Genomic DNA, 27,864 nt, shown 5'->3' with positions numbered 1-27,864 from the left:
TAGACACTCAGGTACTATAGAAACATAGCTGAGCTCCCACATATTTTTTTTTTGTATATATATTTTGCATGTTATTGCCCCCACACCTAGCTCTTGAACACACTGGATTATATAGATATGATTGAATTATTATTTAAAATATTATTGTAAAATATCAAGATGACCGGGTGGATCAGCACAGGGTGGACACATAATGCAGAACACATAAATCATGACAAAATATGACAATGAAACATTAATTCAACTTCGGAAAAAAATATAATAATAAATAATATAATTATATCCTCGATCACACTGATATACCCCCCATTCATTTTAGTTTTTAGCAATATTAACTACAAATGAATGCTATGTCCACCCTGTCATGTATGTGTCATGAGTCGTAAGTGGCAGCGACAGTGTAGACATTTTGAGCTTCAATTAGCATATTAGCTTACAACAAACTGTGACTAGCTAAATAGTTAGTCTGGTTGTTGAAGAGAATTTGGTATATTCAAACTTACATATTTTGAAAATACTGTATTCTAATCACTTCTGACATATGTTATGCCGACAGGGTGGACATGTTAAGCTTTGGCAAAGCAAGTAAGCAAACTCGTACAAAGAAAATTTATCATTTGAAAAGTCACCAACTTATTCACCTCAGCCGTTGAAATCCCCACCACTGAAGAGACAAAAAATCTGTTGTCCTGATGTCACTAAAGGAGATAGCCTTTTCTTAAAGGGGCGGATTCCCCAACATGACAGGGTGGACAACTATTCAAGGGACATGGACAAACTCTTATTTTTTATTAAATAAAAATATTGTTTTTATTACCAACTGATCAGTACACTCAAATTGAGTAATCTCTTATTTAACTAAATATTAATAGGAGAACAAAATTTAATGAGCAGTGCATGGGACATAGCAAAATAACACGCATACTTTTACACACACACAAAAAAGCAGAAAATGTATCTAAAGAGCCAAGTAATGCTTTTGTGATGAATATAACAACTTTGCATAATATAACACACCCTTTCATAGTCATTTTTATGTTATCATGGCAAATGAGTTATGTACAGGACACCAAAAGGCACCCTACAGTGATATTGACCCAGCAACGTTTTTTGTATCTAAGGCATATTTTCTGCTTCGATAAGTGATTGTAAATAGACATCAACTCTGTGTCTATCAGAACAACCCCCCATCAGATGATAAAGGCCGTAAGATGAAGAAGAAGTCTCAGATGAAGCGTAAATCTCAGCAGGAAGTAATCAAGGAGCGGGAAGATGAGTGCTTTAGCTGTGGAGATGGAGGACAGGTTGTGTCCTGTAAGAGGCCGGGCTGTCCTAAGGTTTACCACGCCGACTGCCTCAGTCTCACCAAGAGACCTGCAGGTCAGTCATGAAGTAGTCTTAAACACAGACCATTCACTGACCATAAAGTCAATAATGATATTCATACATGATCGTGTGTTGTGAAATCATAGGACAGTTTTCTGTGAGGAACAGATGAAATTTAAGTGAATATTTAAATTAAGACAAAATGATGCTCAACATCAATTAACTGCTCACTGGAGGGGAAGATTATCAGTGAATAACTTGTTTTGCATTTCAGGGCGTTGGGAGTGTCCTTGGCATCAGTGTGACTTGTGTGGGCAGGAAGCAGCTTCCTTTTGTGAGATGTGCCCTAGCTCCTATTGTGTCAAACATCGAGATGGCATGCTATTTATATCCAAACTGGATGGCCGCTTGTCATGCAGCGAGCATGACCCCTGTGGCCCCGAGCCCCTGGAGCCTGGTGAGATCCGGGAATACCCCCAGGAACTCATGACAACATATCCTATAAACTTCATCAGAGCTGCCAAAACCAAAATCAAATCCACAACCCTAAACACTACAGCTGTCCCACAGGCTCCCTCTTCCCCTGATGTAGCCCCTCAGGTGTCCTTTAGCCCCTCCAGAAGCCCTCCACCAACTGACATCTCTTTAAACAGTGCATATTCACCAATTTCTCCCTATGGAGAAGAAAAAGCAGAAGAGGAAGAAAGTTTGATACAATTAGAAGGGGATGGTGAGAAGAGCGTAACTCAAGATAATTCGGAACGATTGAGGATAAAGAAGAAAACCGAAGTATGAAGGTTTAATCTATTGAGGCAAACTGACCTGAGGTTTACATTTCCCAACAGACCTCTTTATAGCCATGCTTTCACTACTTTCGCTGAGGCTATCTGATGTAAATTAACTTTTCACTACAACATACTTGAAGATGGGGCACAGAACGGTTTGCATCCCTGTCGGTAGACGGCATAGACTGATGAAGATGATGAAAAAAATGGTTTCAGACACTGATTAAACAGAACAGCGTCATGCAGTATTAGATTGTAGCCAATGTCACGTTTTTTCTTGCTACATCTGGGACTATGAAAGATGTTGAACATCCCCAAAAAGCAACAAAGAAGAGAATGAAGATATAGTATTTAGGGAAGGGAATATATTTTTCCTTGGAAATTCCATTGCCTTCTTGAAGTTAAATAATAATGACTATAAACTCATTTACCAAAACTCATTTGTGCTGTATATTTGCTCTGTGAGTAAATGGTACCGAATTTAATGTTAGGGGAAATTTTACTATTGAGTAAGTGATTCATATACACTGCCTCGTCAAAAAAAGTTACTGAATACTGAAGAGTCTAGGATTGGGTAATTATTGCTTTAAACCTTAACTGATGCACTGCACAGTTTTTATTTCTTAAACGACCAAGTCAAAAGATGTACACTTGTCCATATTCCTGGATGACAATGTCAAAATTCATTGGCCCCAAATTGCGAAAGATTGGCCACCACAGAGTCCCGCGGGGAAGAATTGTTGCCAAACATATAACATGCCAGAAAAATATTAATCATTGAAGTAATAATTCAGTCCTAAAATCTTAAGTATTTGCTTATTTAAATCCAGACAGCGACTTTTTTTGGCCAGACAATTTATTAAAGGTCAAAGTATACTTCGGTTTTTACGCAAAGGCTATATGCATACAGTGCGCTTCACGTAATTTCATCAGAGAAATAGTACAGACATTAGACAAAAATGAAAAAGACTAGTGCACGTGTTCATGTACGCGATCAAATTAAGTTATGTGGATGTACACGCACGCCAAGCATTTGCTTCAAAACTGAAGTTTACTTTGGACTAGTAAATTGTGATCGTAATTAATAAGATTAAAATATCCTAGCCAACTGTTTAAATAACTTTAAGACTATCATTTTGAAGCACTTTTGTATAATAACCCAAAATATGCCTGCTAATATGTTGAAACAAAAGCAGAATATTTACAAGTATACTTATAATTTATTTTAGATAATTTAGGAAATTCCCAGAATTGTCTTTGAATTAATCTTTGCCAAACTGGCACAAAATCCAGAAGAGGTTGATGCAGTCTACGAAGAAAGTGTTCTGATTGATCATATCCACTGAAGAGACAGATATTCCCAAAATTCTTTGGTGTAAATTATGCTGTGAATTTAAAGGTGAACTGTGTGGTTTCTTTTTAAACACTTGTGGCTTCCAGCAGTTACAAAACTTTCAAACAAACAGGAAGTCCTGTCCCAACTTACATCAGTCATTGAGAAAGTGCAACTATGTACTAGGTTCTCTTAACTGAACTAGTCAGACGAGTCTGTTCTATCTTGCTGTATGTGTTTTTTATACATTAAATCTATATGGAAGAAGATAACTAAATACTCCCAGTCAAGTCTTTGGCATTTAGTGAATTCATGTTAAATTTTCCATAAAGGCTGATATCTTGAACTGAAACCATGTAGTGTAAAACACTAATTGGCAACTAAAGCCCTCTATAGTCTTCTGTGAAGCTAATGTATAGGACAAATGATTGTGGTTTGTTGCATGTCCTGAAATTTCTCTGCTGGTTTTCCTCACCACCATCTAACTGATAAGTGTTCTTCATAATGAACAGCATTTCATTTTTTTCTTAACCTGTATTTATGTATATAATTGCACTTCATAGTTTTAACGCTGCTCTGAGAGTCATTCCACTTCAGTATATTTCAGACAAATTTCAGGCAAAAGGGAAAAAAAAAATATTTTGCCTTGTCAGAGTTTAATTGTGCTGTAGTGCTTTGTACAGAATAAAAAAAACAGTACACACTTGTTGCTTCTTTGCTGCTGTTTTTACCACCTCTGTAAATAGTGTGATCAAAATTGTACTTTTCAAATAGATTTATTGCATTAATGAAATGTGAGTAGAACTGTTGAAATGTAAATCTCACAAAAACGGTCAATAAATGTTTGGATGATATTTCACCCCAAAATAAAAAATTATATTTTTATCAAAAGAAAATTAAGTCTATTTTCAGGATAATTAAAATGTTTTGAATTGCAACATTAATTGCATGACAATTAGGCACATTTCCACATGCAATTGTCTTGTCATTACTGTAAAACAGAAGAGTTATATTTATATCGTAAACTGTAAGCAACGTAATCTGTAAGTATATATAATGGTAGCATTCATTTTATATATGCTAACAATAAAAGCTTAATAATAGTTGTTGTTGTATCCAGACAGGATCATTTTATTTCTGCATTACAGTAATGAGAATTTTATGGAAAATTTGGGGCTACTGTCATGAAATTAATGCACAAATCTTGCAACTAATTTCATTTTCTTTGTGCAAAAGAGCCTGAAAGTGCAGAGAGTTTCTAATTTGATTCCATTTCAGATCATTTCACTTTAATTTCTATGCAATCTAAGATGAAGCTTTTTTAATGTTTTCATTCTATACATGTATGTGTATATACAGTGGGGCAAATAAATATTTGATACACTGCCGATTTTAAGTTTTACCACTTACAAAGAATGGAGAGATCTGTAATTTTCACCATAGGTACACCTCTACTGTGAGAGACAGAATATACGTGTGAACAGGTGTCTTTCATACAGGTAACGAGATAAATTCAAAATATTCATAATCCATGAATTCCTCTGATGTGGTACACTAAATGGTAATATTATTTTGGTGAGAGAGTACCTTACTCTCTTAAAAAGGAAAAAAGAAAAGCAAGAATAGGCAGCAAAGGATGAATATGATATGTAGGGAAAAAATCCATGAATTTAGGTTATTACTCAGAGTTCTAAGATACATTTACAGCATGCTGCACACACGCTTCATATTTCATCATTCCGATATCTGGCAGTCTTAAATGACTTGGTCTGCTTTGCTTATACTATATTGATACATTTAAACAAAATATGCAACAGCTGTTTAAGATCACATGCTTTATGTTTCTTCATGTAATTTCACAGAAAAATGGAACAGAGTTATATAATTTTGTCCTTCTTTCCTGTAGGACAACCAGTGAAAATGGCACGATATCAGGATCTCTGGAATGACGTAAAATATACAAAATTTCACAAGAACCATATTTTTAGCTGCAGGCCTTGTTGAGCAGTATTTAATACAGGTACAATATGAACCGAGAGCAAACTAAGGCTGTATGTACAAAGTATGCACAAACATTTTCACACCTGACAAGTTAGTGTCCCAGTTTACAATATCTTACCCAAATCGCATTGAAAATTAAATAATAGTAAAAATAGCATTGTAAACATTAACATCACATTCATCAAATGCTGCAAATTGACTTGCTTTTGGAACACGGTAAAGATATGCAAATAATGGACAACAAGATACAGGAAGCTATACAGGAGTTTTTTGTTGGTATTGTTGTTGATGAGTTGATACTCCCGCATATCAGATTATTCATGATATTATAAATACCTCAAGTAACTATGGTTATTAGCCTTTGACATTTTGACATCAATTTTTCAGCTTCATTACAATTTAAGAACATAATAATTGGAAACTGCCTTTTACTTGTACTATGTCATTTTCCAGACCATTACAGGTCTCAGATCTGTGAAAACTGAAACTTTAGTGTGGACATATGAAACTAAATTGTTCATACATGAGTGCAGTGCGATAAATGAAGGATGTAAACATTTCGAACCTCAAAAGAGCTATAAAATGGAGACACTTTAAATCATAAAAGGTGATAAATCACTCAAGGCATTGTTTGGGAAAATTGGCAACGATCACCTCCATGCAATGGCATCTGTCCCTAAAGCTTGTTTTGTGTCTTGTCTTTTTGGTAAACCGGATTGCCATGCACGGTTAATATTTGCTTCAGTTAACATTCTCAGGTCCAAAAAAAAAAAAAAAAAGTATGTTCCTGATAAAGAAAAAGAGTTCATTGCTTGAACACTGGAAAAAGTGGAATCCTTCATGTTCTACTGCACACCAGAAAAAGAGAAAAAAATCATAAAAGGAAAGAGCAAAAAAAAACTCCAGCTGATGCTTTGAGGAGTATAAAAGATGGTGAGCCTCCAGTCATCCCAAAATAGATCATATGATACAGCAGTTTTTCCTGTGATAGGTCAGTTATGGCAGCAGTTGTCAAAATAAGAGTCCTTCTTTTGCCCAAGATCCACCCCCTTCTCCTCTGTGAGGATACAATACCAAAATAAATAAATAAATCCAAATAGGAACAATAATCAAATTATAGTATCAATTATATATTATTATTTACATTCCTAAATAAAATTGTTATTGAATGCATACAGAATTTGATGCAGCATCTATTTCTATAAACTTTATTTTGCAACGCAGAGTAAGCTATTATCTTTGAATGTGTGAGACTTCTGATACATTAGCAGCTATAGGATAATAACTAGAGGAATAAAGTGCAGTAAAACTATTTGTGATACAAAACAGTGGGTTGGTGAGTAAAATTATATATTAAAATCACACAACAACAAATACCAGTTTACATTATAAATCAGCATAATTTTGATACAGGTAAAATAACTGGCAGCAGATGACACCAGAAGCATTGCACATTCACGTGAACACATTTTTACATTACAAATAAGGTGGACAATAGGTTTAAAAATTAATAAATACTCTGTACCATTACTGATCAAAGCAAAAAGAACAGCTAATATGATTTCCTATTAATACTGTAGTACAAAACCACCTTGTCACTGACATTGAGGGCTTTTGAGTGTGCAAGTAACTGAGAGTGTGCTACATTTGTTAACAGGGCCTGGAAAGCCTTGCACAGACCCAGGTATAAAGTGTAAAATAAGGTTTTTCTTCAAAGTTTCACTTCGCAGGAAATTCTCACCTTGCAAGAACTCTAAAGCACAGCTACTGAAATCTTCAGCCACTTTCTGAAAAACCTCATCTGTATAAAAAAAAGAAATGTTTTGGTATCTAATTGCGTTACACAAAAACAGTGCTCAATGCTAATAAACTGAAGCATCACTTACCGATATTTTTCCCCGTTTTGCTGGAGGTCTCGAAATGTTGTGCACCTATTTCTGTAAATGTTAAAAATTAATGTTGTTTTATTGAAATGCTTTGTAATAGTTTGTACATAGAAAACAAAAACAGCTAAATACATGCTTACCATCTGCTAAGTCTTGAACATCGTGGTAGTCTACTTGCCGCACACTTCGATCGGCCTCAATGAGGTCACTCTTAGTGCCACACAAATATATCTTGCAGCGCTGAAAATAAAATAACGTGTCTATAAAGTTGTGCTGAAGTTGTGTTTATGTTTTTGTGAGACGTGGGTTTATTTTACCTCTTCACAGTTCTGTAACTCCTTCACCCAGAACCTGGCCCTTCCGAAACTGCTGCTGTCAGTCAAGTCTAAGTGGGATTGTGAAAAACAAACATGAATTTAGGATACAAATTTGATGTTTGTAAAACTTTTTAACTTGTGAAAGAGCTCATTTTCCTTTGATTTTTGCCATGTACACTTACTGTTGAAAAGTTTGGAATTTGTAAGATTTTTTTGAAAGAAATTAATACTTTTAATGCTTTATTATACTCAAACTGTTGAATGGTATAGGGTTTAAAAACATTTACAGTGTATGAGAAAAGTATATTAAAACGGAGTTATTATTATCATCATATATCTATAAAAACTAATAGTAAAAAAAAAAAAAAAAAACTAATTAATTTAAAATTTTGGGCCAATTTTAAAAATGTAGAATGAAATCATAACATCATATTAATTAAAAAAAAAAAAAAAACATTATCTCAAGTGCACATTTTACATTAGACAGTCCAAAATAGTACATTGAGTAAAATGTTTTTTTGGCCTCTCTAAATTTTACATGGACCCCAGAGGACCCATGAACTGCCCAGCAGGACTTGTAATTACTGTAATGTGTACACAGTGAGCAAGCATGAGCCATTTCCTTGCTCAGTGTCACCTGACTGCTAGACTGAGCTGGTACATGCTGCATTTTGGATTTCTTTCCGACAAAAAACCCCCCAAAAAACCACTTCCTGTCAAACTGCAAGAGAGGTATATACCGTAGCAGACAATGGCAGCACGGGCTCCTCTGTAATAGATTCTGCTCATAGCTTCATAGCGTTCAGACCCAGCAGTGTCCTAATATCAAAGGAAACACGTGACGTCACAAATGAGTGGTTGATCAGCATATATAAAGTCCAAAGTAACTACACTTACCCATATTCCCAGAGTAACCACCTTGTCACTGACATTGAGGGCTTTTGCAACAAACGCAGCCCCTATAGTCTTAATGAAACAAAAACAATTTATTAAAAAACACATATATACACACATAAAGCCTACAATCATCATAACAGGTCATATTCAAAAAGCCATTGAGATCCATGGAAGGTGGCTTTGTTTATAGTATGTGACGCATGATTAGAGATTGTTGATCGCCAGTCAAACTTACATCACACACAAAAATATCTTTAATGAGAACAAACTATCCCAGAAAATAGTCAATTAGCCTACTTCTAACGGACTAATTACTTCTAGAGGCTGCTATGCTAACTCATACTTACATTTTGATATGGTCCCACAAGAAACCGGCGATGTACATATCTTTCCACCAGACTGGTTTTACCCACACTCTCCTTACCAAGCATGACCACCTTAGCATCCACTCGCATGGCAGTCATGATTATATGGGTTTGTTGAAAAAGACACTATAAATAAAAGCATATAAGTATTTGTATAAGGCATATAACAACTAGATAGATACTGTATAGACAGCATCATCCTGGAAAACAGAAGTCTGATTAATTGTATTTAATGTGCACTTTCATTGCAAAACAAATAAATAGAGAGAGCTGTACTTGCAGGTAATTAATAAATAAAACGCCACTTAAGTGTACTTAAAGAGAATACACGACTGTCGTTGACTGACGTACTACAGCACATGTAAAGTACTTGAGTTACTTTAAAGTTACAATTTTACCAGTGGTATGCTGTTTAATATTACATAAGTCAATATATTTTAAATGTACTAAATTGCAACATCATTATTGCAAGTATAATTACAAATATATTTAAATACAAGACATTCAAATTTAAATAAAAAGGATATTAAATGCAAATAACGTAATTAAGTGTTTGAAAGCATTAAGTATAGTCTTTTTTAAGTATATATAAAAAAAACCACTCATTTTAAAAGTACACTTAAGTGTTGTGTTTATAAGATTTCTAGCACTACTACATCTAGAGCTAGCTTTGGCTAGTAACGCAGTCTCAGTACTGCTATATCAAATAAAATATTATCCATATGAAACACACTAGAGGTTAACTGGCGTTGTCGCATTTTTTCACTTACCAAGGCTTTTGTTGTATCTGTTGCCGGGACAATATGACTTTAACCCGAGTTCCAGAGCGACTCTACAGACAGATAAATACTGTAAGTTAACTGGGTGGCTAATGGTTTAGTTAGCAATCCACACTGATGTTCCACAAAAGCTCATATTGATCAAATTGAAGACTACTTGGCGTGTAAACACATAGGCAGCGAGTCACAAGTCGCATCGAACTAAAGACACGTTCAAAAAAATATATATATATAGTAAGTGATATTTTTAGCTTTCAACGTCGCTAAATACAGCAGAGCTAGAGAACTTCCAAGCCATGTTTCCCCGTTGAGAAAAAAAACAAAATCTAACTGTTACAGTAAATGGGCTGACAAATGTTATGTATTCGGTCAATGAGGAACTGTAGTGTGTATGGCTAGCTGGAATAAACTAGTGTGTGGTTTTTCCTTTTTGTTTATGTACAGGAGGATGTGACTTCACCATGGCCAGTGGTTGTGTCTCAAATAGCGATGTACGAATCATTTAAGAGTCGAATCGTCTGAGTCGAGTCTTTTCACTGAACTGGTTGAACACTCGTTGGCGGATCAGTGTGAATCGATTCCAGCGAATCCCAGAAGTGTCAAAACGTACTATACAGGTGCTGGTCATAAAATTAGAATATCATGAAAAAGTTGATTTATTTCAATAATACCATTCAAAAAGTGAAACTTGTATATTAGATTCATTCATTACACACAGACTGATATATTTCAAATGTTTATTTCCTTTAATTTTGATGATTATAACTGACAACTAATGAAAGTCCCAAATTCAGTATCTCAGAAAATTAGAATATCAATTAAGACTAATATTTTTAGAAATGTTGGCCAACTGAAAAGTATGAACATGTACAGCACTCAATATTTAGCTGGGGCTCCTTTGGCCTGGATTACTGCAGCAATGCGGCGTGGCATGGAGTCGATCAGTCTGTGGCACTGCTCAGGTGTTATGAGAGCCCATGTTGCTCTGATAGTGGCCTTCAGCTCTTCTGAATTGTTGGGTCTGGAGTATTGCATCTTCCTCTTCACAATACCCCATAGGTTTTCTATGGGGTTAAGGTCAGGCGAGTTTGCTGGCCAATCAAGAACAGGGATACCATGGTCCTTAAACCAGGTACTGGTAGCTTTGGCAATGTGTGCAGGTGCCAAGTCCTGTTGGAAAATGAAATCTGCATCTCCATAAAGTTGGTCAGCAGGAAGCATGAAGTGCTCTAAAACTTCCTGGTAGACAGCTGCGTTGACCTTGGACCTCAGAAAACACAATGCAGATGACATGGCACCCCAAACCATCAATAACTGTGGAAACTTTACACTGGACCTCAAGCAATGTGGATTATGTGCCTCTCCTCTCTTCCTCCAGACTCTGGGACCTTGATTTCCAAAGGAAATGCTAAATTTACTTTCATCAGAGAACCACTCAGCAGCAGTCCAGTCAAGACGCTTCTGATGCTGTCTCTTGTTCATGAGTGGCTTGACACAAGGAATGCGACAGCTGAAACCCATGTCTTGCATACGTCTGTGCGTGGTGGTTCTTGAAGCACTGACTCCAGCTGCAGTCCACTCTTTGTGAATCTCCCCCACATTTGTGAATGGGTTTTGTTTCACAATCCTCTCCAGGGTGCGGTTATCCCTATTGCTTGTACACTTTTTTCTACCACAACTTGTCCTTCCCGTCGCCTCTCTATTAATGTGCTTGGACACAGAGCTCTGTGAACAGCCAGCCTCTTTAGCAATGACCTTTTGTGTCTTGCCCTCCTTGTGCAAGGTGTCAATGGTCGTCTTTTGGACAACTGTCAAGTCAGCAGTCTTCCCCATGATTGTGTAGCCTACAGAACTAGACTGAGACCATTTAAAGGCTTTTGCAGGTGTTTTGAGTTAATTAGCTGATTAGAGTGTGGCACCAGGTGTCTTCAATATTGAACATTTTCACAATATTCTAATTTTCTGAGATACTGAATTTGGGACTTTCATTAGTTGTCAGTTATAATCATCAAAATTAAAGGAAATAAACATTTGAAATATATCAGTCTGTGTGTAATGAATGAATCTAATATACAAGTTTCACTTTTTGAATGGTATTACTGAAATAAATCAACTTTTTCATGATATTCTAATTTTATGACCAGCACAGGGGTATATATATATATAATGTTCACAACTTCATTTAAGAGAGAGGAATTTGTCGTTAAATATGGAAATTAATTTGAGCATTGTCAAAGGCTTTGGTATGTTTAATATAAATGCTAAACACATTTAGTCTCAATATAACCATATTTTTATGAGTTGAAACGCGGTTGTAAGAAACTGAACATGGACACGTTACATTTCAATAAATGCCTGGTAACGAAACGTAATGTATCGCTTGTAATATGCCGCGCTGTTATTTATGATGATTACTTGATGCAGTTTTTGCTATCTCTCAATCGGGTCTGAATTAAACTCTTCGAAAGAATCGATTCGCGGAAATGATTCGGACGTCCTATCACCACAGGCCCGTTCAGAGCTCTGGGCCAGTTTAATGTCCAAGCCGCTGCTGATTGGCTGCTCGATTCAATTGGCGCGTGACAGTTTTCTGAGAATGTGGTTGGCTGCGTGCGTCTGCCACTCAAGGTTTCTTCATCCAGATTGGCTGCTCTGCTTCGGCACCGCCCAAATTTGCCAAAATGTTGTCTAGGAAGGCAGCTCACTACGTTTTGAAACACTACCCGAGTATTAAGGGGAGGAGAATCAGAGCTCATGTGAAAATGGCGGCTCCGAAAACAGTGCCTAAAGATGCCCAGGTACATAATGCTTTAGAAACTGTTTTGTGCTACATTTATTCTTTTTAAACCATAGCGATTCAGCATGTTTAAAGAGCGACTATGTATTTTATTCATAATTTTCTTCTTTGTGCACACACTGCTAACTGGTCCACTGCAATGCATTTGAATTCGCCGCGATTATAACAGAATGTGTTATAATTCACCGTGTTTTTATGAATTAAAAGGTTTGTTTTAAAAATTTAAATGTATTCATGAATAGTGCGTTAAAATGTAAGCTTAGATATTTGCTGGTGTATCGCTGCATGCTAATTTAATATGCACGATATTTTCCTTTATTTTTTTTATTTATTATCTTCAAAGGTTATGATGCAGATTCTTAAAGACATGGGGATCACGGAGTACGAGCCCAGAGTGATCAATCAAATGCTGGAGTTTACATACAGTAAGCCAATATGACTTTAACCCTTCAGCATATTGTTAAATGCTTTGACAAACTCCATCAGTTACTGGTCTGTACTAGTAAGTCATCCAATAACATTTTAAAGTTCACTGACTTGTTTTTTTCTTCTTTTTCAGGATACGTAACAACTATTATTGAAGATGCAAAAATATATTCCACCCATGCCAAGAAGTCCACTGTGGATGCAGATGATATAAGGTTAGCAATCCAGTGCCGAGTGGATCAGTCGTTCACATCTCCTCCACCACGAGATGTAAGTTGTTCTTGTTGACTTATTTTTTTTAATGCATAACACATTTGTGACTTCTGATAATTAATAGTTGGTCCACGGTTTCAGTTTCTGTTGGATGTTGCAAGGCAGAAGAACCAAACTCCTTTGCCCCTGATCAAACCATACACAGGCCCACGTCTTCCACCAGACCGCTACTGTCTCACCACACCAAACTACAGACTGAAGTCCTTGCAGAAAAGGGTATTATTTTAAATAAGTGATTCTGTACAATTTTTGTATTTTGGGTCTAAAATTTGGATTAGCTGACCTAGGGATTCCTCATAACAAGGTCTTGTGATGTATTATTACTGCTATTGTATCTGTAAACCAATGGTTCTCAAGTGGATCCTACTTTTTTTTTTTTTTTTTTTACCAATGAGTTCTATTCACATGACTCTTCCAGTCATTTGTGAAGTACAGGCTAAACTGGTCAGTACAGTGGTCACATTTGCTAATTTTGTAATTTCTTTCCCTGCAGGGCCAATCTGCTGCAGAGTTTAGCTCCAACCCCTGATCAAACCCACCTACCTGGGATTTTCTAATGATCTTGAAGACTCTGATTAGCATGCTCCGGTGTGTTTGATTAGGGTTAGAGCTAAACTCTGCAGGAGTGAGCCAGATTTGAGGATCCCTGGTCCATAGTCAGTAGTATAAAAATTGTATGTGTAAAGCACAGCTCAGACAGAGTAACTTTTTTTAAATCAAGTAATTTTCTGTTGCTCAACACAGCAAATTCACATGATCTTGAATGCGTTGCTAAATCTGTGTGGGAATTCCTCCTCCTCATGTGACTCCTGAAAGTAGACTAGGAGAACCCAATCAAACAAGTGAGAGAAAAATATTTTCTTTGTCATTTGAGAAAAATGATCCAGTGTTACATATCTGTGCATTGCAAAAAAATATGTAGATCTCTTGGATTAGCAGTTAATTTAAAGGTGAAATTAGAGTCCATCTGTGCAGAGGTGTTTTCAGTCAGTGCAATGACTATCAAATGTCAGTACGTGACCCGTTTTATTCAAAGAACAAGGATCTATCAAAGTCTGATCATGTTTGTGGAAGTGAATCATGCCACGAACAAAGGAGATTACCGAGGACCTCGGAAAAGGAGTTGATGTTGCTCATCAGGCTAGAAAAAGTTACAAAACCATCTCTAAAGAGTTTGGACTCCACAAATCCACAGTCAGACAGATTGTGTGCAAATTGAGGAAATTCAAGACCACTGTTACCTTCCCGAGAAGTGGTCGACCAACAAAGATCACTCCAAAGCAGAACGTGTGATAGTCTGCAAGGTTGCAAAAGTTCCCAGGGTAACTTCTAAGCAACTAAAGGCCTTTCTCGCATTGGCTAATGTTCATGAGCCCACCATCAGGAGAACACTGAGCAACCTTGGTGTGCATGGCAGAGTTGCAAAAAGAAAGCCACTGTTCTCCAAAAAGAAAATTGCTTGCTAAAGATCATGTGGACAAGCCAGAGGACTATTGGAGAAAGGTTTAATGGATGGATGAAACCAAAATAGAACTTATTGGTTTAAATGAGAAGCTATTATGTTCAGAGAAAAGAACACACTGCATTCCAGCTTAAGAATCTTACCTCATCTGTGAAACATGGTGGTGGTAGTATCATGGCTTGGGCCTGTTTTGCTGCATCTTGGCCAGGACAGCCTGCCATCATTGATGGAACAATGAATTCTGAATTATACCAGCAAATTCTAAAGGAAAACGTCAGGACATCGGTTTAAGAACAGAGTCTCAAGAGAACGTGGATCATGCAGCAAGACAACAACCATAAGCACACAAGTCCTTCTACCAAAGAATGGTTAAAGAAGAACAAAGTTAATGTTTTGGAATGGCTGAGTCAAAGTCCAGACCTTAATCCAATTAAAATGTTGTGGAAGGACCTAAGCAAGCAGTTCATAGGAGGAAACCCACCAACATCAGAGTTTAAGCGGTTCTGCACTAAGGAATGGGCTAAAACTCCTACATGTTATTGTGCAGGACTGATCAGCATTTACAAGAAACTTTACCTTACAGTTACTGCAGCAAAAGGGGGATGCTGAAAAAGATACTGAAATATCTACCAGATGCTGAAAGCAAAGATTCACATACTTTTGCAACGCACAGATATGCAACACTGGATCATTTTTCCCAATAAATAAATGACAAAGAACATATTTTTCTCTCACTTGTTTGATTCAGTTCTTTGTCTAAAATCTGATGATGTTTTGGCTCACATTTATGCGGAAATATAGAAAATTTTAAAGGGTTCACAAACTTTTAAGCAATAGATAGATGGTTAGTAGGGAAATTTACAGTTAAAACCCAAGGACCAGGTGTGTTGAATGAAGACCAAGAGTCAGAGATGCAATCAGTTGAAGAAAAATTTACTCAAGAAAATAGTTTGCAGTTTCATCAGCAGAAGTCAGCTTCAATACTCGTGATGGAGTTTGTAGGCCGCTCTGCGTACATGTTCCAGACACCAATAGTTATACTCTAACAGAAGTCAGTAATTACATCAATGCATAGGTAAGCAAGATTCTGATTGGTAGATAAACTTAGAAAATCTCCACACATGGACGTAAAACTCAAAGCATATCTTCCAGTGATTATTGGGTGACAAGTGATCAGAGGTCAGACGCAATAGGTCTCTCCAGAGACGTATATCTGTTACCCTGGACATCAGGGTGACGGCAAATTACGATTTCCTCCTATCTCTCTCTCTCTCTCTCTATCTCTATACATCTAGCTACAAATATTCATTCACACACATACGCAGGGAACACTTATCTGTACTTCAGTGTTGCCGGGCTCTCTCCTTGTCAATCTTATCAAATATGGTTAACTACAAACCCACAATGAGAGCAGCTTCTTCGAGAGTAAAAAGGCAGGCTAAAGCCAAATTCAACTTATTTTCTAACATGCATAAATGTCAAGAAATATTATAATTAATATTAAGGCGGCGATTGTAGATCTGTGATCCACTCCATTATAATTTTTTTTAAATGCAGTTTCTTCCTGATGAAATATAAAGCTTAGCATAACAAAATGTATATTCCTTAGAAATTTGCATATGTCATTTTATTAATTTCTTTGACCTTTTGTGGTATAGAAACGAGGTATTTTGGTATCATTAATATTTAGAATGACATTTTTCTATTTTATTTTCATTTTAATATTTTTTTTTTTTATTTTTGTCATTTTATTTGTTTGCTGATGATGTTATGATGTATTTGTTTTTCAGTTGTGGTTAAACTTTAATTTCAGCTAATATTTATTTCAAGTAAGTTTTTTTTTTTTAGTTTCACTTCACTATATTAAGCCTGATAGAACCTTTTGACATTCAGTATCCTCATCTCCATATCCAGGCTGTGAGAATGCTGGTTCTTCATAGGAAACAAACAGATGTAAGTTAAAATGTATGGCAGAATGTACAGTCTGATATGGTTTTGATTTGAATGTTTAGGTGTCTTCGTCTGCGGGCAGGATAACAGTGCCACGGTTGAGTGTGGGGGCAGTGTCCAGTAGGCCAAGCACTCCAACACTTGGTCAGTTTTTCTAAATACTTAAGAATACCTAAATATTTCAAGCATGCACACAATTTCCAATATACATTCACTAAGCATCATTATAACAAGAGGAGCATTTAGTTGTTTTACTTTTAGTAGTTTTTTTTCTCCCTGGTGAACAAGTGCAAAATCTGTATTTACTGCAGGTACGCCATCAGTGCAGACAGTGGGGACTAAAGTGGGGACGCCTGTGTCACTGACCGGCCAGCGCTTTACAGTTCAGATTCCCTCCTCACAGGCTGCCTCTGTCAAATCAAGTAAGTTTCTATCTTTAGAATAAACAGTTCTTCGTATATGGACCATATGGAATATTTTCTGCCGAATCAGTGAGCAGATGAAAAGTTAAGCTATTGATTGAGTTTAGAAAAACAAAAACATGCCAGATTTAAGATAATGGGGTGAATTATAGCAGTAACCTCATTAAATGAATGATTTTGTTTTCACAGGTACTCCTACCACTCCCACAGTTCAAAATGTCCTCATCAACCCCTCTCTCATTGGCTCCAAGAACATCCTCATTACTACCAATATGGTGTCACAGAATTCATCTAGTGACTCAACCTCTCTTAAGAGGAAGCATGAAGATGAGGATGACTATGATGCATTATGACCTGCTGTGGTTTCTTACTAGTATGGAAGTGATTCTGTAAATAAGCAATTGATAACTATGAATTTGCCTTTCAGTAGTCTTGTCTTGTTTAGATTCTTAGATAATAACAGCCAATTACCATTTGTTCATTTTTGGAAGTACAAAAAATAAAAATAAATTCATAAAATGTGTGGTTTGTGTTTGGTTGTTTCACAAGCTCATGTATCTAATACATTTACATAGAACAAATAAAAAAAAATATAACTTTTTTTTTAATGAAGGAAAGCGTTTCAAGGACAGTTATTCAGATAATTCCATAAATACCTTCATTAATTGAAAATAATATTTAGTTATAAATAAAATGTAATCATATAGTTCATTTTAAAATAAATAAAAAGCCAGCAGAGGGAGCTGGTTAGACCGAGAGAGATCTGTGTGCTTGTACTCCAGGAATAAATGTTAATACTATTACAATGTAGTTATGAAGACTATTATATATTGAATATTTAGACACTCTTCTTACATGTCCATGCTTCTGCTCATCTGATATTGCGTAGACAATGATCAGTCCTGGTGATGTGTGGAGAATATATAGATGTATAGAGACAGCAGATGAGATCTGATATAAATGAAGAGTTTGCTTCCAAAACGTGGAATTAAAATGTTGAGTAAAAATGTGTTTTCTTTACCAAGAAAGTGGCAAGATGAAAACCACTATTTTCGGTTTCAAATTTTCACATAGCATAGTTAGGTTATAGTAACATTAAAAATTAAAATCCAGATTTTTATTTTCAAAGATTTATTATAAAAACTCATAACCCCGCCCACACTAAATTTTTCATATTGAAAATACACAAAGTTGATCCATATATGACAGCCTCTGAACTTGGTCAGTACTAATCTTACAGGCACTGGACTAAAAATACATTCAATCAGTCTTTGCCATGTATTCATTTAGTTGACTAGTGCTATACACTGTAGGCTACACAACAAAACCATTAATGGCATTAATAAAAAAATGCACTGACAAGCTACGCGATATTGCTCCATCTGAAAGCACGTGATGGAGATCACAGAACAGCTTTACTGATGAGATGCGCGTGACAATCACATGCGATTTATCGATTTATTTGTTGATCACAAAGTACAAAGTAGATCCTAGATGAGGAAACGGTCCCTGTTCACAGTGCGTGGAATGGTGCGCTGTGATTGGTTGAGCGGATTTATCGCATTCTGCAGAGAAGGGAGACTGTCGCGGTTTGGAGAAAACATGACAGAATAACACGACAAATATCGCATTTTGCATAAAATTAAAAACAGATCAATACCGAACAGATACAATACTGATTTTGGTGGAAACTCTTTTTTTTTTTTAAATGGCGTTTATCGCGTTTTGGAACCAAACTTAGGTGTATCTGTTGCTCAAATGGTGGTAGCAATACACTTTTATCTTGTGTATTTACAGAGAACAAATTACATCAGATGTGCATATATTAGGAAATCCAGTATTCCAGAAATGTGTATTTCAAAATGTAAATGTATCTAGATTAAGAATGTATGAAAACTTTCACTGTAAGTGAAAAAAACTATTTCACTGAACCAGAAAAGAGGGAGGTTTATTGGAAGTATTAAATATAACCATAATCATATAATGTTATTCATTCGTTCATTTTATGCCTCATTCCACTTAATAGCCCTTTAAAAACTTTATTTAGACCTAATCCACATAACTCATTCTGTTTAGTAAATTTTTTTTTTTTGAGGCTTATAAATGCAACAGTCTCCTGATTGCACAGAATCGTGTTGAAGGTCCACAGTGCAACTGTTTGCTGTTTACTTCACTACAGCCACTCACGTAATTACTACATATTCCAGCGACTCTTACGTAAACGTCAAGAGCGGCTCTGTGATTGGCTGAGGACAGTGTCAATCAAAGCCCCTTCATCCAATAGACTCGTTACTCGCTCTCAAACTATGGCGGCCATGTTGTATCCGCGGGGGACTGGAGGCTGTTCGGAACCGAGTCTGTCTTCAGTCGGGAGTAGACGGCGGGGCTCTCGGGCTTGAACTCGTCTGGGTTTTACACCATTACAGATCTACACTCCTCGCCATGAGCCGTCCGTCCTCTGCGGGAGGCGCGGCCGGAGGGCTCGGAGCTGGTAAAGCAGGAGGAAGTAAGCATGGAGGTTCTGGAGGAACAGCCGCCTCTGCTGCTGCTGCTGCTGCTGCTGCCGCCGCCGCCGCCGCCGGCTCTGTCGCGGGCTCTGGTACGGTCCCCGCCGCCGCTGTAGCCCTTCCAGTCGCTGCTCTACCGGGACAGTCAGCTGAACTAACAGCGCTGTTTGAGTGCCCAGTGTGTTTCGACTACGTGCTGCCCCCGATCTTGCAGTGCCAGGCTGGGCATCTGGTGTGTAACCAGTGTCGGCAAAAGCTCAGCTGTTGTCCAACTTGTCGCGGCCCTCTCACGCCGAGCATCAGGAACTTGGCAATGGAAAAAGTTGCATCTACTCTGCCGTTTCCGTGTAAGGTAAGAACAACCCCGTAGCACGGGTGAAATGCATTCGCTGCCATCATAACCAATCCAAAGTTGCATGCAATGTTGTTTCATTCAGTGCTGTATGATGGCACACAGGCAGTCATGAGTTTTGACGCAGCTCAGACGCCACAGGTGTATTTTGCATCAAGCCAAGATGCAGCACTTATGCTTCTTTCATATTTTTAAGTCACCCTCTTTTATATTTCCAGTGACACAACCAGCTGAAGTGTGTATATTTTGTGTGTTAAACCCTTTCCTCTGTCACACCTTAATATTGAGTCAATTGTAGGAAAATCTAAGCTATCTTTTTTAAATGTCCCGATTATCGCCAGTGTATCAACATTGTCTCAACCAATGGCGTGGTTTTGGGGGCGGGGTTATCAGTTTGTCAAACCAATGGCAGGTAGGGAGGCGGATGGGGAGTGCTTTGGAAACCTGTTTGGGAACAATTGTTGTTTTTGTTATTCCAATTGAAGAAATTGCACAATTCAGCTTTAAAATAGGGGCATTGTTTCACAGGCACCCCATCTAAAAAGCTTCCCCATATAGCCTAAGGCTGATGATACATGGGGCAACATTTTGAGCAATGTTCCCGTCAACAGGCAACCAGGGGACTGTTTCATAAAACAAGTTTACCAAATAAGACTTTATTTTTGTTAGTCTGGCTTATTGTCAGTTGATTTGGTTCAAAATAAGTCCCACTAAAGGCACCGATATACTCTGCCTTCTTTGATGTGCGATTTTTATATTAAATTTTAATTTATTTTTTTCCCCGGTTCGTTTCTCATTCAACAGAGGTCAGGCAGGAGAACAACATCTCCAAGTCACTAGCAACATAAATACACTGTGTCGAATAGCTGAACTGCCACAAATATATCCGCACCCTGTACGATCGCTTGCGGAGACTTCAGAGATTCAGAGAAAGCATTTAATTCCTAGAAAGAAACTGCAACAAAGCTTGGTGTCGACAACCCGGAGTTATGCAAAAAGCGACGTAGAGAAACATCAGATGCACGTTTTCCAAAGCCATGAAAAGAATGAAAGGAAAGAGTAAAGATATAAGGTAGCACTAAATGGATGTTTCAAATAAATGTTACAGCATACTGCTGCTGCTGTTCTTTCAATAAGCGAATATAAAAGGTATACAATAAATTAAATGCCAAAAGAACATACAATAATAAACCTTTGTTTTTATCAAATCATGACACCACATAACACATAAAAATGTGTAATTAATTTATCCAGTTTAATAAAATAAACAATAAAGTAACACACAGGTTTGTGTTATTGAGATGACTCCAATATTTTTTTCCACATCATGCTAAAGTTTTCAGACTACGAGCCATTCACACTTAAAGGACTGATTATGGAAATGGTGCTTTTTTTGTTTTGCAAACATGATACTTTGAGTCTGAACTGCTGCTAATCATTATTCTTTTGTCTATAACATTTTGACCATTGGTACCCATCTCACACCTAGATCATCATTGTTATGTTTAGGGCTTATGCACGAGCGGGGGTGTTGCAATGTTCGAAAACAGTATACCATCGCTTAGACTTTTCAAACTTCTTTTTGCCCCCAAATTTGAAGTATATCGGGGCCTTAAAGCCTCTTTCATGCAGAAATTCCAATCGTTGACAAATGTTTGATTGTGGTTCATTCACACTGCCAGTGACTTTCCGGAATCTGTTACCCCTTTTCCACCAGCAGGAACCAGGTGCTAGTTCAGAGCCAGTGCTATTGCCGGTTCTTAGTTGGTTCGACTGGCGAGCCCTTTAAGAACCAGTTGATTTTCCACAGGCTAGAGAGCAAATACAGAGCCAGGTCTTACGATACTGAATATGTTTCGTTTCACCAGCGTGGCTGCGGTGGCAACGCCAAACACAACAGACTTGTTCGAGGTGCATCGGCGCAATGCAGACCGATCGATCGGCACACAACACACCGCGAGAGCGATCCAAAAGCAGAGCCGGCTGCTTTCCAGTTGCTCCCGCAGCACTCCGATGCTATCAACAATGGCGGATGTTCCGTTGCTATTGATGTTCATGGGTTTGCGAACCTGCATCGGCATCCAAACACGGCAAATCCAACGTGTTCGTGTTTAGCAGTTATTTCAAATATAGGGGTCCAAAGTTTCTGTCGTCTTGTTGGTCACGGTAACTCTGCCCCAGCCCCTGACGCAAGCGGTTCTTCCCTCTAGCCCAGCAATGTTTTGGTGCTACTTATGAACCACTTTTCCTGGTTCGGAGCTGGTGCTTTTGGTGTCGAAAGACAAAGAACTGGTTTGAAACTAGGCTCTGGCTCCGAACCAGCACTGGAGCTGCCTTGGTGGAAAAGGGGTATGTGTGTGCGTTCACAAACATCCCATGGCGTGGCATGGAGGTGATCAGTTTGTGGCACTGCTCAGGTGTAATGGAAGCCCAGGTTGCTTTGATAGCGGCCTTCAGGTTATCTGCATTGTTGGGTCTGGTGTCTCTCATATTCCTCTTGACAATACGCCATAGATTCTCTATGGGGTTCAGGTCAGGCGAGTTTGCTGGCCAATCAAACGCAGTAACACCATGGCCATTGAACCAGCTTTTGGTACCTTTGGCAGTGTGGGCAGGTGCCAAGTCCAGCTGGAAAATGAAATCAGCATCTCCATAAAGCTTGTCAGCTGAAGGAAGCATGAAGTGCTCTAAAATTTCCTGGTAGATGGCTGCGTTGGCTGTGGACTTCAGAAAACACAGTGGACCAACACCAGCAGATGACATGGCAGCCCAAATCATCACTGACTGTGGAAACTTCACACTGGACTTCAAGCAACATGGATTCTGTGCCTCTCCAGACTCTGGGACCTTGATTTCCAAATTAAATGCAAAATTTACTTTCATCTGAAAAAAGGACTTTGGACCACTGAGCAACAGTCCAGTTCTTTTTCTCCACAGCCCAGATAAGACGCTTCTGACGTTGTCTCTGTTTCAGAAGTGGCTTGGTAGCCCTTTTCCTGAAGATGTCTGAGCGTGGCGACTCTTGATGCACTGACTCCACCCTGTAAAAAAAAAAAAAAAAAAAAAAGTTGAGCCAACTTAAAATTTTAAAGCAACCAGCTTTTTGCAGATTTTTGAGTTCTCTAAACTTATTTTTGTAGGAGATTCTCAACTTTTTGTTGTATAAACTTAAAACAACAAGTTGAGAGAACTCAAATTTCTGCTGAAGTTTGTTGCCTTAATTTGAAGTTGGCTCAACTTTTTTTTTTTTTTTTTACAGTGCAGCTTCAGTCCACTCCTTGTGAAGCTCTCACAAGTGTTTAAATCCGTTTTGCTTGACAGTATTCTCAAGCTTGCAGTCATCCCTGTTGCTTGTGCACCTTTTCCTACCCAATTTCTTCCTTGCAGTCAACTTTGCATTTAATATGCTTTGATACAGCACTCTGTAAACAGCCACCCCTTTCAGTAATGACCCTCTGTGACTTACCCTCTTTGTGCAGGGCGTCAATGTTCGTCTTCTGGTTCATTGCCAAGTCAGCAGTCTTCTCCATCTTCTCCATAATTGAGGTTTCAAAGAACAAGAGATACCCGGAATTTATACTGTAGGGATGGTCATTAATTGAAACTCCAAATATTCTTAATATTTTGAGATACTGATTTTTGACTTTCATGAGCTGTAAGTTCTGATCATCAAAATGAAAACAAAAAAACTTTTGGAATGTTTTACTTTACATGCAATGAATCTAAAATATATGAAAGTTTCACTTTTTGAAACAACTTACAAGAAAAAATGAATTTTTTCAGGACATTCTAATTCATTGAGATGCACCTGTACATAATAATTAATATTTTGACATTCAAATACATCGCGAATACGGAAATGGACATAATTGCGTACTGTACTGAGCCATTTGGTTATAAGTATGTGCATTGTCTTTAACTGCAGTACACAAGCTGCAGTTATAAAATGCACAGTGAATAATATGTAGCCTACAGTTCCTGTCATTAAGACTGTAAGTCTATCCTTCACAGCCTCGTTTTCATCTGCGTTAAATTCAATTTGCCATCTAACCTGGCTAAGGTCTATATCAATCTAATCCAGTGCTCTTGGTTTTGCGTCTTATAAAGTATCCTGTTACTATTTCAGTGTGAGAAATCTCTACAAACAATTCAGTGCGTGAGTAAACTGTCCGAATGAATCAAACGAAAGCACAAACATTTTCAGATATTTTTGCAAATCTGTTTGATCAGTTAGGAGTCCCACCAGGATATCTTTGTAATTTAAATGACTGATTTTGTGGTGTTAGTTTCCAGAATTTTATGGAAAATTTGCAATGTCATTTTATAATTAGTATATCACATTTATCATATTATTAATGCCATTAAAGGGTTAGTTCACCCAAAAATGAAAATTAGCCTGTGTTTTACTCAACCTCGTGGAATCCTAGGTGTATATGACTTTCTTCTTTCAGACGAATCCGATCGGAGTTATATTAAAAATTGTCCTGGCTCTTCCAAGCGTTATCGCGTTGGGTGTTTTTTCAACAGTCCACAAGACATCAAATAAAGCGTGCGCATCTATAATAAAACATGCCTCACATGGCTCCGGGGCGTGAATAAAGGCCTCCTGTAGCGAATCCATGCGTTTTGGTAAAATATCCATATTTCAAACGTAATAAACACTTTTCTATAAACACCATCTGTCATACTCTGAAGTCGTTCTGGCAGATGACGTAGGACGTTTGTGTCGTGCACGCCTCTGAGATATGCTAGTCTCACATGTTTGTTTACAGGAGTAAAGGAAGCAAAGTTTCCTTACTTTAGCAAAGGAAAATCAGTCTCCTCTTGGCTTGTATCGAAATCCTTTTGACATTTTTCTTTACAAATCCTCAGTTTGTACTTCTAATTTGTGACCAGCGTTTTGTTTTGTCCTCTCTCTGCATTCGTCATTAATCAAGCTACGCCGACATCCTACATCATCGGCCGGAACGGCTTCCACGTACCAAAGTTAGATGACGTGAGAGAGAAGTGTTTATTACGTTTGAAATATGGATACTTTTCTTACAAAAATGCATGGATTCACTACAGGAGGCCTTTATTCACCCCCCGGAGCCGTGTGAGGCATGTTTGGATGTGCACGTTTTATTTGACGTCTTGTGGACTGTCGGGGAAAAAAACACCCGCCCACTGCAATGCACTTGGAAGAGCCAGGACAGTTTTTAATATAACTCCGATCGGATTCGTCTGAAAGAAGAAAGTCATATACACCTAGGATTCCACGAAGTTGAGTAAAACAAAGGCTAATTTTCATTTTTGGGTGAACTAACCCTTTAAATGGACAATAGTCATACACAACAGGAAAAAAAGCAAAAATGCTTGTTTATTTTTGGTTTATTTTCATATTGTGTGCTTTATTTTCTCATTGATGTTTCTTTATCATACTATCATGTCAATAACTTTGCACTGTGTCATGCTTTTTGTTAATAAATTGCAACATTTTGTTGATTGTGTTCTGTGATTGTGGTATTGCACAAAGACTAGGGGAACTGAATTGTATCAAAAGTGGTTCATTCATTGTTCCAAAACTGCTATTTCTGATTCTAAACAGCTGATAGAAAACACATGATGTGATTGCTGAAATATTGTCAGGGAAAAGTATCATTTCTAGGGAAGCGCCGATACCACTTTTTCCAGTACTCACCCGATACCGATACTTTTATTTTTGGTACTTTCCGATACCGAGTACCGATACTGATATTTGTAGAATGAGAGGGACAAATACAGAACATAGTGCATAGGCTGTTAGTTTCACTTTCGCCAGAATGTCGTGTATGCTTAAGGTTGAAAATAAATGATGGTTTATAGTGAATACCCCTATAAATTGTCTTATATTTACGATTTAGTTTTAAGCCAAATGATGCGTGTGCCAAGTGAGCGAACATCAATAAAGATCACACAACAGAAGTGCGCGCACGCTCTCTCTCTCCCTCCCTCCCTACCGTTAAGTAACTCGTTTATTGTTTTACTTACTTGTTTTTGACATATCCGTATCGGGCCCGATATCGGTATCGGTGCATCCCTAATAATTTCTATTGTCAAATGAGGATTAGTCATATTTTACTGGCGCAATTACTGGAAACAAATTTGATCGCTTGGTTTAAATGTAAGAAGTGTTATTAAAACCTAACATAACTTGATTGTGATCGTCATTTGATGATCAGACTGCACTAGAAAGATACTGCTATTACGTTAATTTATTTTGCTTTTTGAGCAGTTTGAGCTTTTAATATCCTTTTTTTTTTTTTTTTTTTTTTTTTATACTGTGACTGACCCGAAACCTTGATTGCATCATCAGTACATTAAAGTTGTATTCTCTGTTATCACTGGCCTGTGAAAGTTGATCACTACTCTTGTTCCCTGGGGTAATGTTTCCTCCTTTACAGTGGCTGTAATCAGGACATGGCAACTGGTCCTGATTGGTCCTGAGTGATACCAGCCATCAGTAAAGGAAATTCGCCCTCAATGTTTGTAGTGAAAGTAAAGCTTGACCCGCTGTTGTTTCAGCAAATGGTTTTGTCAGCTAGTTATTCGATGCGCTGTACTAACAGCATTAAAGTATACGGGACCTCAGTTTTTTAGGGATGGATGTTGTGAAAACAATCCTTCTGGGACTGTGCCATGTGCTGCACTCAACAAGTGACAGCAACTTTGCTCTTTAAAAGCATCATATTATACTAATTTTATAGTTTAATTTTGTCCACTTTTTTTGACAATTTTTACGCAATTATGACAATTTAGTGTTTTGTCTTTTTTTTTCAGTAACTCTTACAATTAAACAAATAAATAGCAAAAGAGTTAGACACTTTGTTAATGCTAGATTGTTATTGCAGCTTGGATTCAATAAATTGTGGTTTTGGACTGGGAGGGCATTGAGATTCGAAAGTTACAGTATTACTGATATTTCTCATTAATTTGCTCATTTAAGATGCTTTTTGAGTTATGACTGTATGACTTTTTTTTTTTTTTCTGTGGAACACAAAATGAGATATTTTGAAGAATGTTGGTAACCAAAGAATTTTGATGACCATCAACTTTCATTGTGTGGACAAAAAAGAAAAAAATAATTTCTCAATATCTTGTTTTATTTTTTATTTTTTTTACAGAATAAATTCATACAGGTTTGGATTGACATGAGGGTGAATAAATGATTACAGAATTTCAAAGAAATTTCAAAATAATGTGACAAAAATATTTAATTTTGATTTTGAATTGGTGCTGTCAATCAATTAAAAAAAAAATAATATTTTTTTTTCTGAAATTAATCGCAATTAATCCCATCTAACATTTAAAGACTTTAAATATACTTTTATATTGCAATAATTTCACATTCAATGTAGAAACAACATAGAGTATATTTTTAATATTTGTTTAATGACATCTTTTTTTTGACTGAAGGTCAGTATCACTGATACCAATACTACTGATGTATCTAGGAAATTGTTTTTTTTTCCCATAATATTTAACCATCGACTATATGTAATGTTGACTATGCTAACATTACAGTATAATTGAGAGCTATCATTTTTAACATTTATTAGAATTTGAAAAATAACAAATTCTACACAAACCCATTATAATAAATGTCATACCTGTGCCCTTCAGCAAGTAGGAAGTATACAGAAATTGAATGAAGTTATCAAACACTAAACTCTAAATTAATCCATAAAGCGATAAGTTATTGATTTCCTTTATTTCCTTTTGTTCTTTTATTATCAGACTTCACAGCTGCTGGGTTATTTGGCTGCTATTACTTTAAGAGCTGCTGCTGCTGAAAGTGACACAAATATGACACGCATGCCTATAGTTTTATTCACGCATTAATATGAAATGATACAGGCTACAGCGCACTCCGCCATATTTGTGTGTGCAATTGAAAGGGGAAGTGGTGTGTGGCCAAGTATGGTGACCCATACTCAGAATTTGTGCTCTGCATTTAACCCATCCAAG

The 27,864-nt window shown here is 37.2% G+C and overlaps 4 protein-coding genes across 6 annotated transcripts in view; 3 read left to right on the top strand and 1 right to left on the bottom strand.

The window, feature by feature from the left end:
- Positions 1-4,327, top strand: part of LOC306856088 (histone-lysine N-methyltransferase, H3 lysine-36 specific-like) — a 35,219-nt gene extending 30,892 nt beyond the window's left edge. Inside the window, exons 23-24 of the mRNA XM_079395096.1 lie at positions 1,179-1,380; positions 1,601-4,327. Coding sequence (XP_079251222.1) covers positions 1,179-1,380; positions 1,601-2,121 — 723 coding nt within the window. The 3' untranslated portion in view covers positions 2,122-4,327. The remainder of the gene's footprint in view (positions 1-1,178; positions 1,381-1,600) is intronic.
- LOC306856089 (ras-related protein Rab-24-like) lies at positions 4,088-10,165 on the bottom strand. 2 transcript variants are annotated; one of them, XM_079395098.1, is made up of 9 exons: positions 9,681-10,159; positions 8,893-9,036; positions 8,546-8,614; positions 8,389-8,467; positions 7,649-7,716; positions 7,472-7,571; positions 7,332-7,382; positions 7,187-7,246; positions 4,088-6,502 (listed from the first exon to the last, which is right to left on the bottom strand). In XM_079395098.1, exons 2-9 carry the CDS (start codon positions 9,007-9,009, stop codon positions 6,438-6,440), a joined length of 609 nt encoding a protein of 202 aa, XP_079251224.1. In that variant the 5' UTR covers positions 9,010-9,036; positions 9,681-10,159; the 3' UTR covers positions 4,088-6,437. The 2 variants fall into 2 exon arrangements, with proteins under 2 accessions (XP_079251224.1, XP_079251223.1); XM_079395097.1 differs by lacking the exon at positions 4,088-6,502 and having other exon boundaries at positions 6,632-7,246; positions 9,681-10,165.
- Positions 10,166-12,284: 2,119 nt separating this feature from the next.
- On the top strand, positions 12,285-17,543 carry LOC306856032 (transcription initiation factor TFIID subunit 9-like). 2 transcript variants are annotated; one of them, XM_079395000.1, is made up of 8 exons: positions 12,425-12,487; positions 12,656-12,693; positions 12,830-12,911; positions 13,046-13,182; positions 13,267-13,401; positions 16,660-16,741; positions 16,909-17,019; positions 17,209-17,513. In XM_079395000.1, exons 3-8 carry the CDS (start codon positions 12,833-12,835, stop codon positions 17,370-17,372), a joined length of 708 nt encoding a protein of 235 aa, XP_079251126.1. In that variant the 5' UTR covers positions 12,425-12,487; positions 12,656-12,693; positions 12,830-12,832; the 3' UTR covers positions 17,373-17,513. The 2 variants fall into 2 exon arrangements, with proteins under 2 accessions (XP_079251125.1, XP_079251126.1); XM_079394999.1 differs by lacking the exon at positions 12,656-12,693 and having other exon boundaries at positions 12,285-12,487; positions 17,209-17,543.
- A 1,773-nt stretch (positions 17,544-19,316) lies between these two features.
- Positions 19,317-27,864, top strand: part of LOC306856392 (E3 ubiquitin-protein ligase Siah2-like) — a 28,886-nt gene continuing 20,338 nt past the window's right edge. Inside the window, exon 1 of the mRNA XM_079395663.1 lies at positions 19,317-19,878. Within this exon, the coding sequence (XP_079251789.1) occupies positions 19,462-19,878 (417 nt within the window). The 5' untranslated portion in view covers positions 19,317-19,461. The remainder of the gene's footprint in view (positions 19,879-27,864) is intronic.

The sequence above is a fragment of the Barbus barbus genome (genome assembly GCF_936440315.1).
Source record: "Barbus barbus genome assembly, chromosome: 36".
In the NCBI taxonomy this organism is placed as follows: domain Eukaryota; kingdom Metazoa; phylum Chordata; class Actinopteri; order Cypriniformes; family Cyprinidae; genus Barbus; species Barbus barbus.
This window is presented reverse-complemented; position numbering and strand designations above follow the sequence as displayed.

Excerpts from the sequence above, each read along its gene's own strand:
- LOC306856089 (XM_079395097.1), bottom strand. The coding sequence starts at position 9,009 with ATGACTGCCATGCGAGTGGATGCTAAGGTGGTCATGCTTGGTAAGGAG. Across the intron at positions 8,468-8,545 it reads TGGTTACTCTGGGAATATGG|GACACTGCTGGGTCTGAACG; the intron begins GTAAGTGTAGTT and ends CTTTGATATTAG. Across the intron at positions 7,383-7,471 it reads TGTTCAAGACTTAGCAGATG|AAATAGGTGCACAACATTTC; the intron begins GTAAGCATGTAT and ends TAACATTTACAG.
- LOC306856032 (XM_079394999.1), top strand. The coding sequence starts at position 12,371 with ATGTTGTCTAGGAAGGCAGCTCACTACGTTTTGAAACACTACCCGAGT. Across the intron at positions 12,488-12,829 it reads CAGTGCCTAAAGATGCCCAG|GTTATGATGCAGATTCTTAA; the intron begins GTACATAATGCT and ends TTATCTTCAAAG. Across the intron at positions 13,183-13,266 it reads CATCTCCTCCACCACGAGAT|TTTCTGTTGGATGTTGCAAG; the intron begins GTAAGTTGTTCT and ends CCACGGTTTCAG.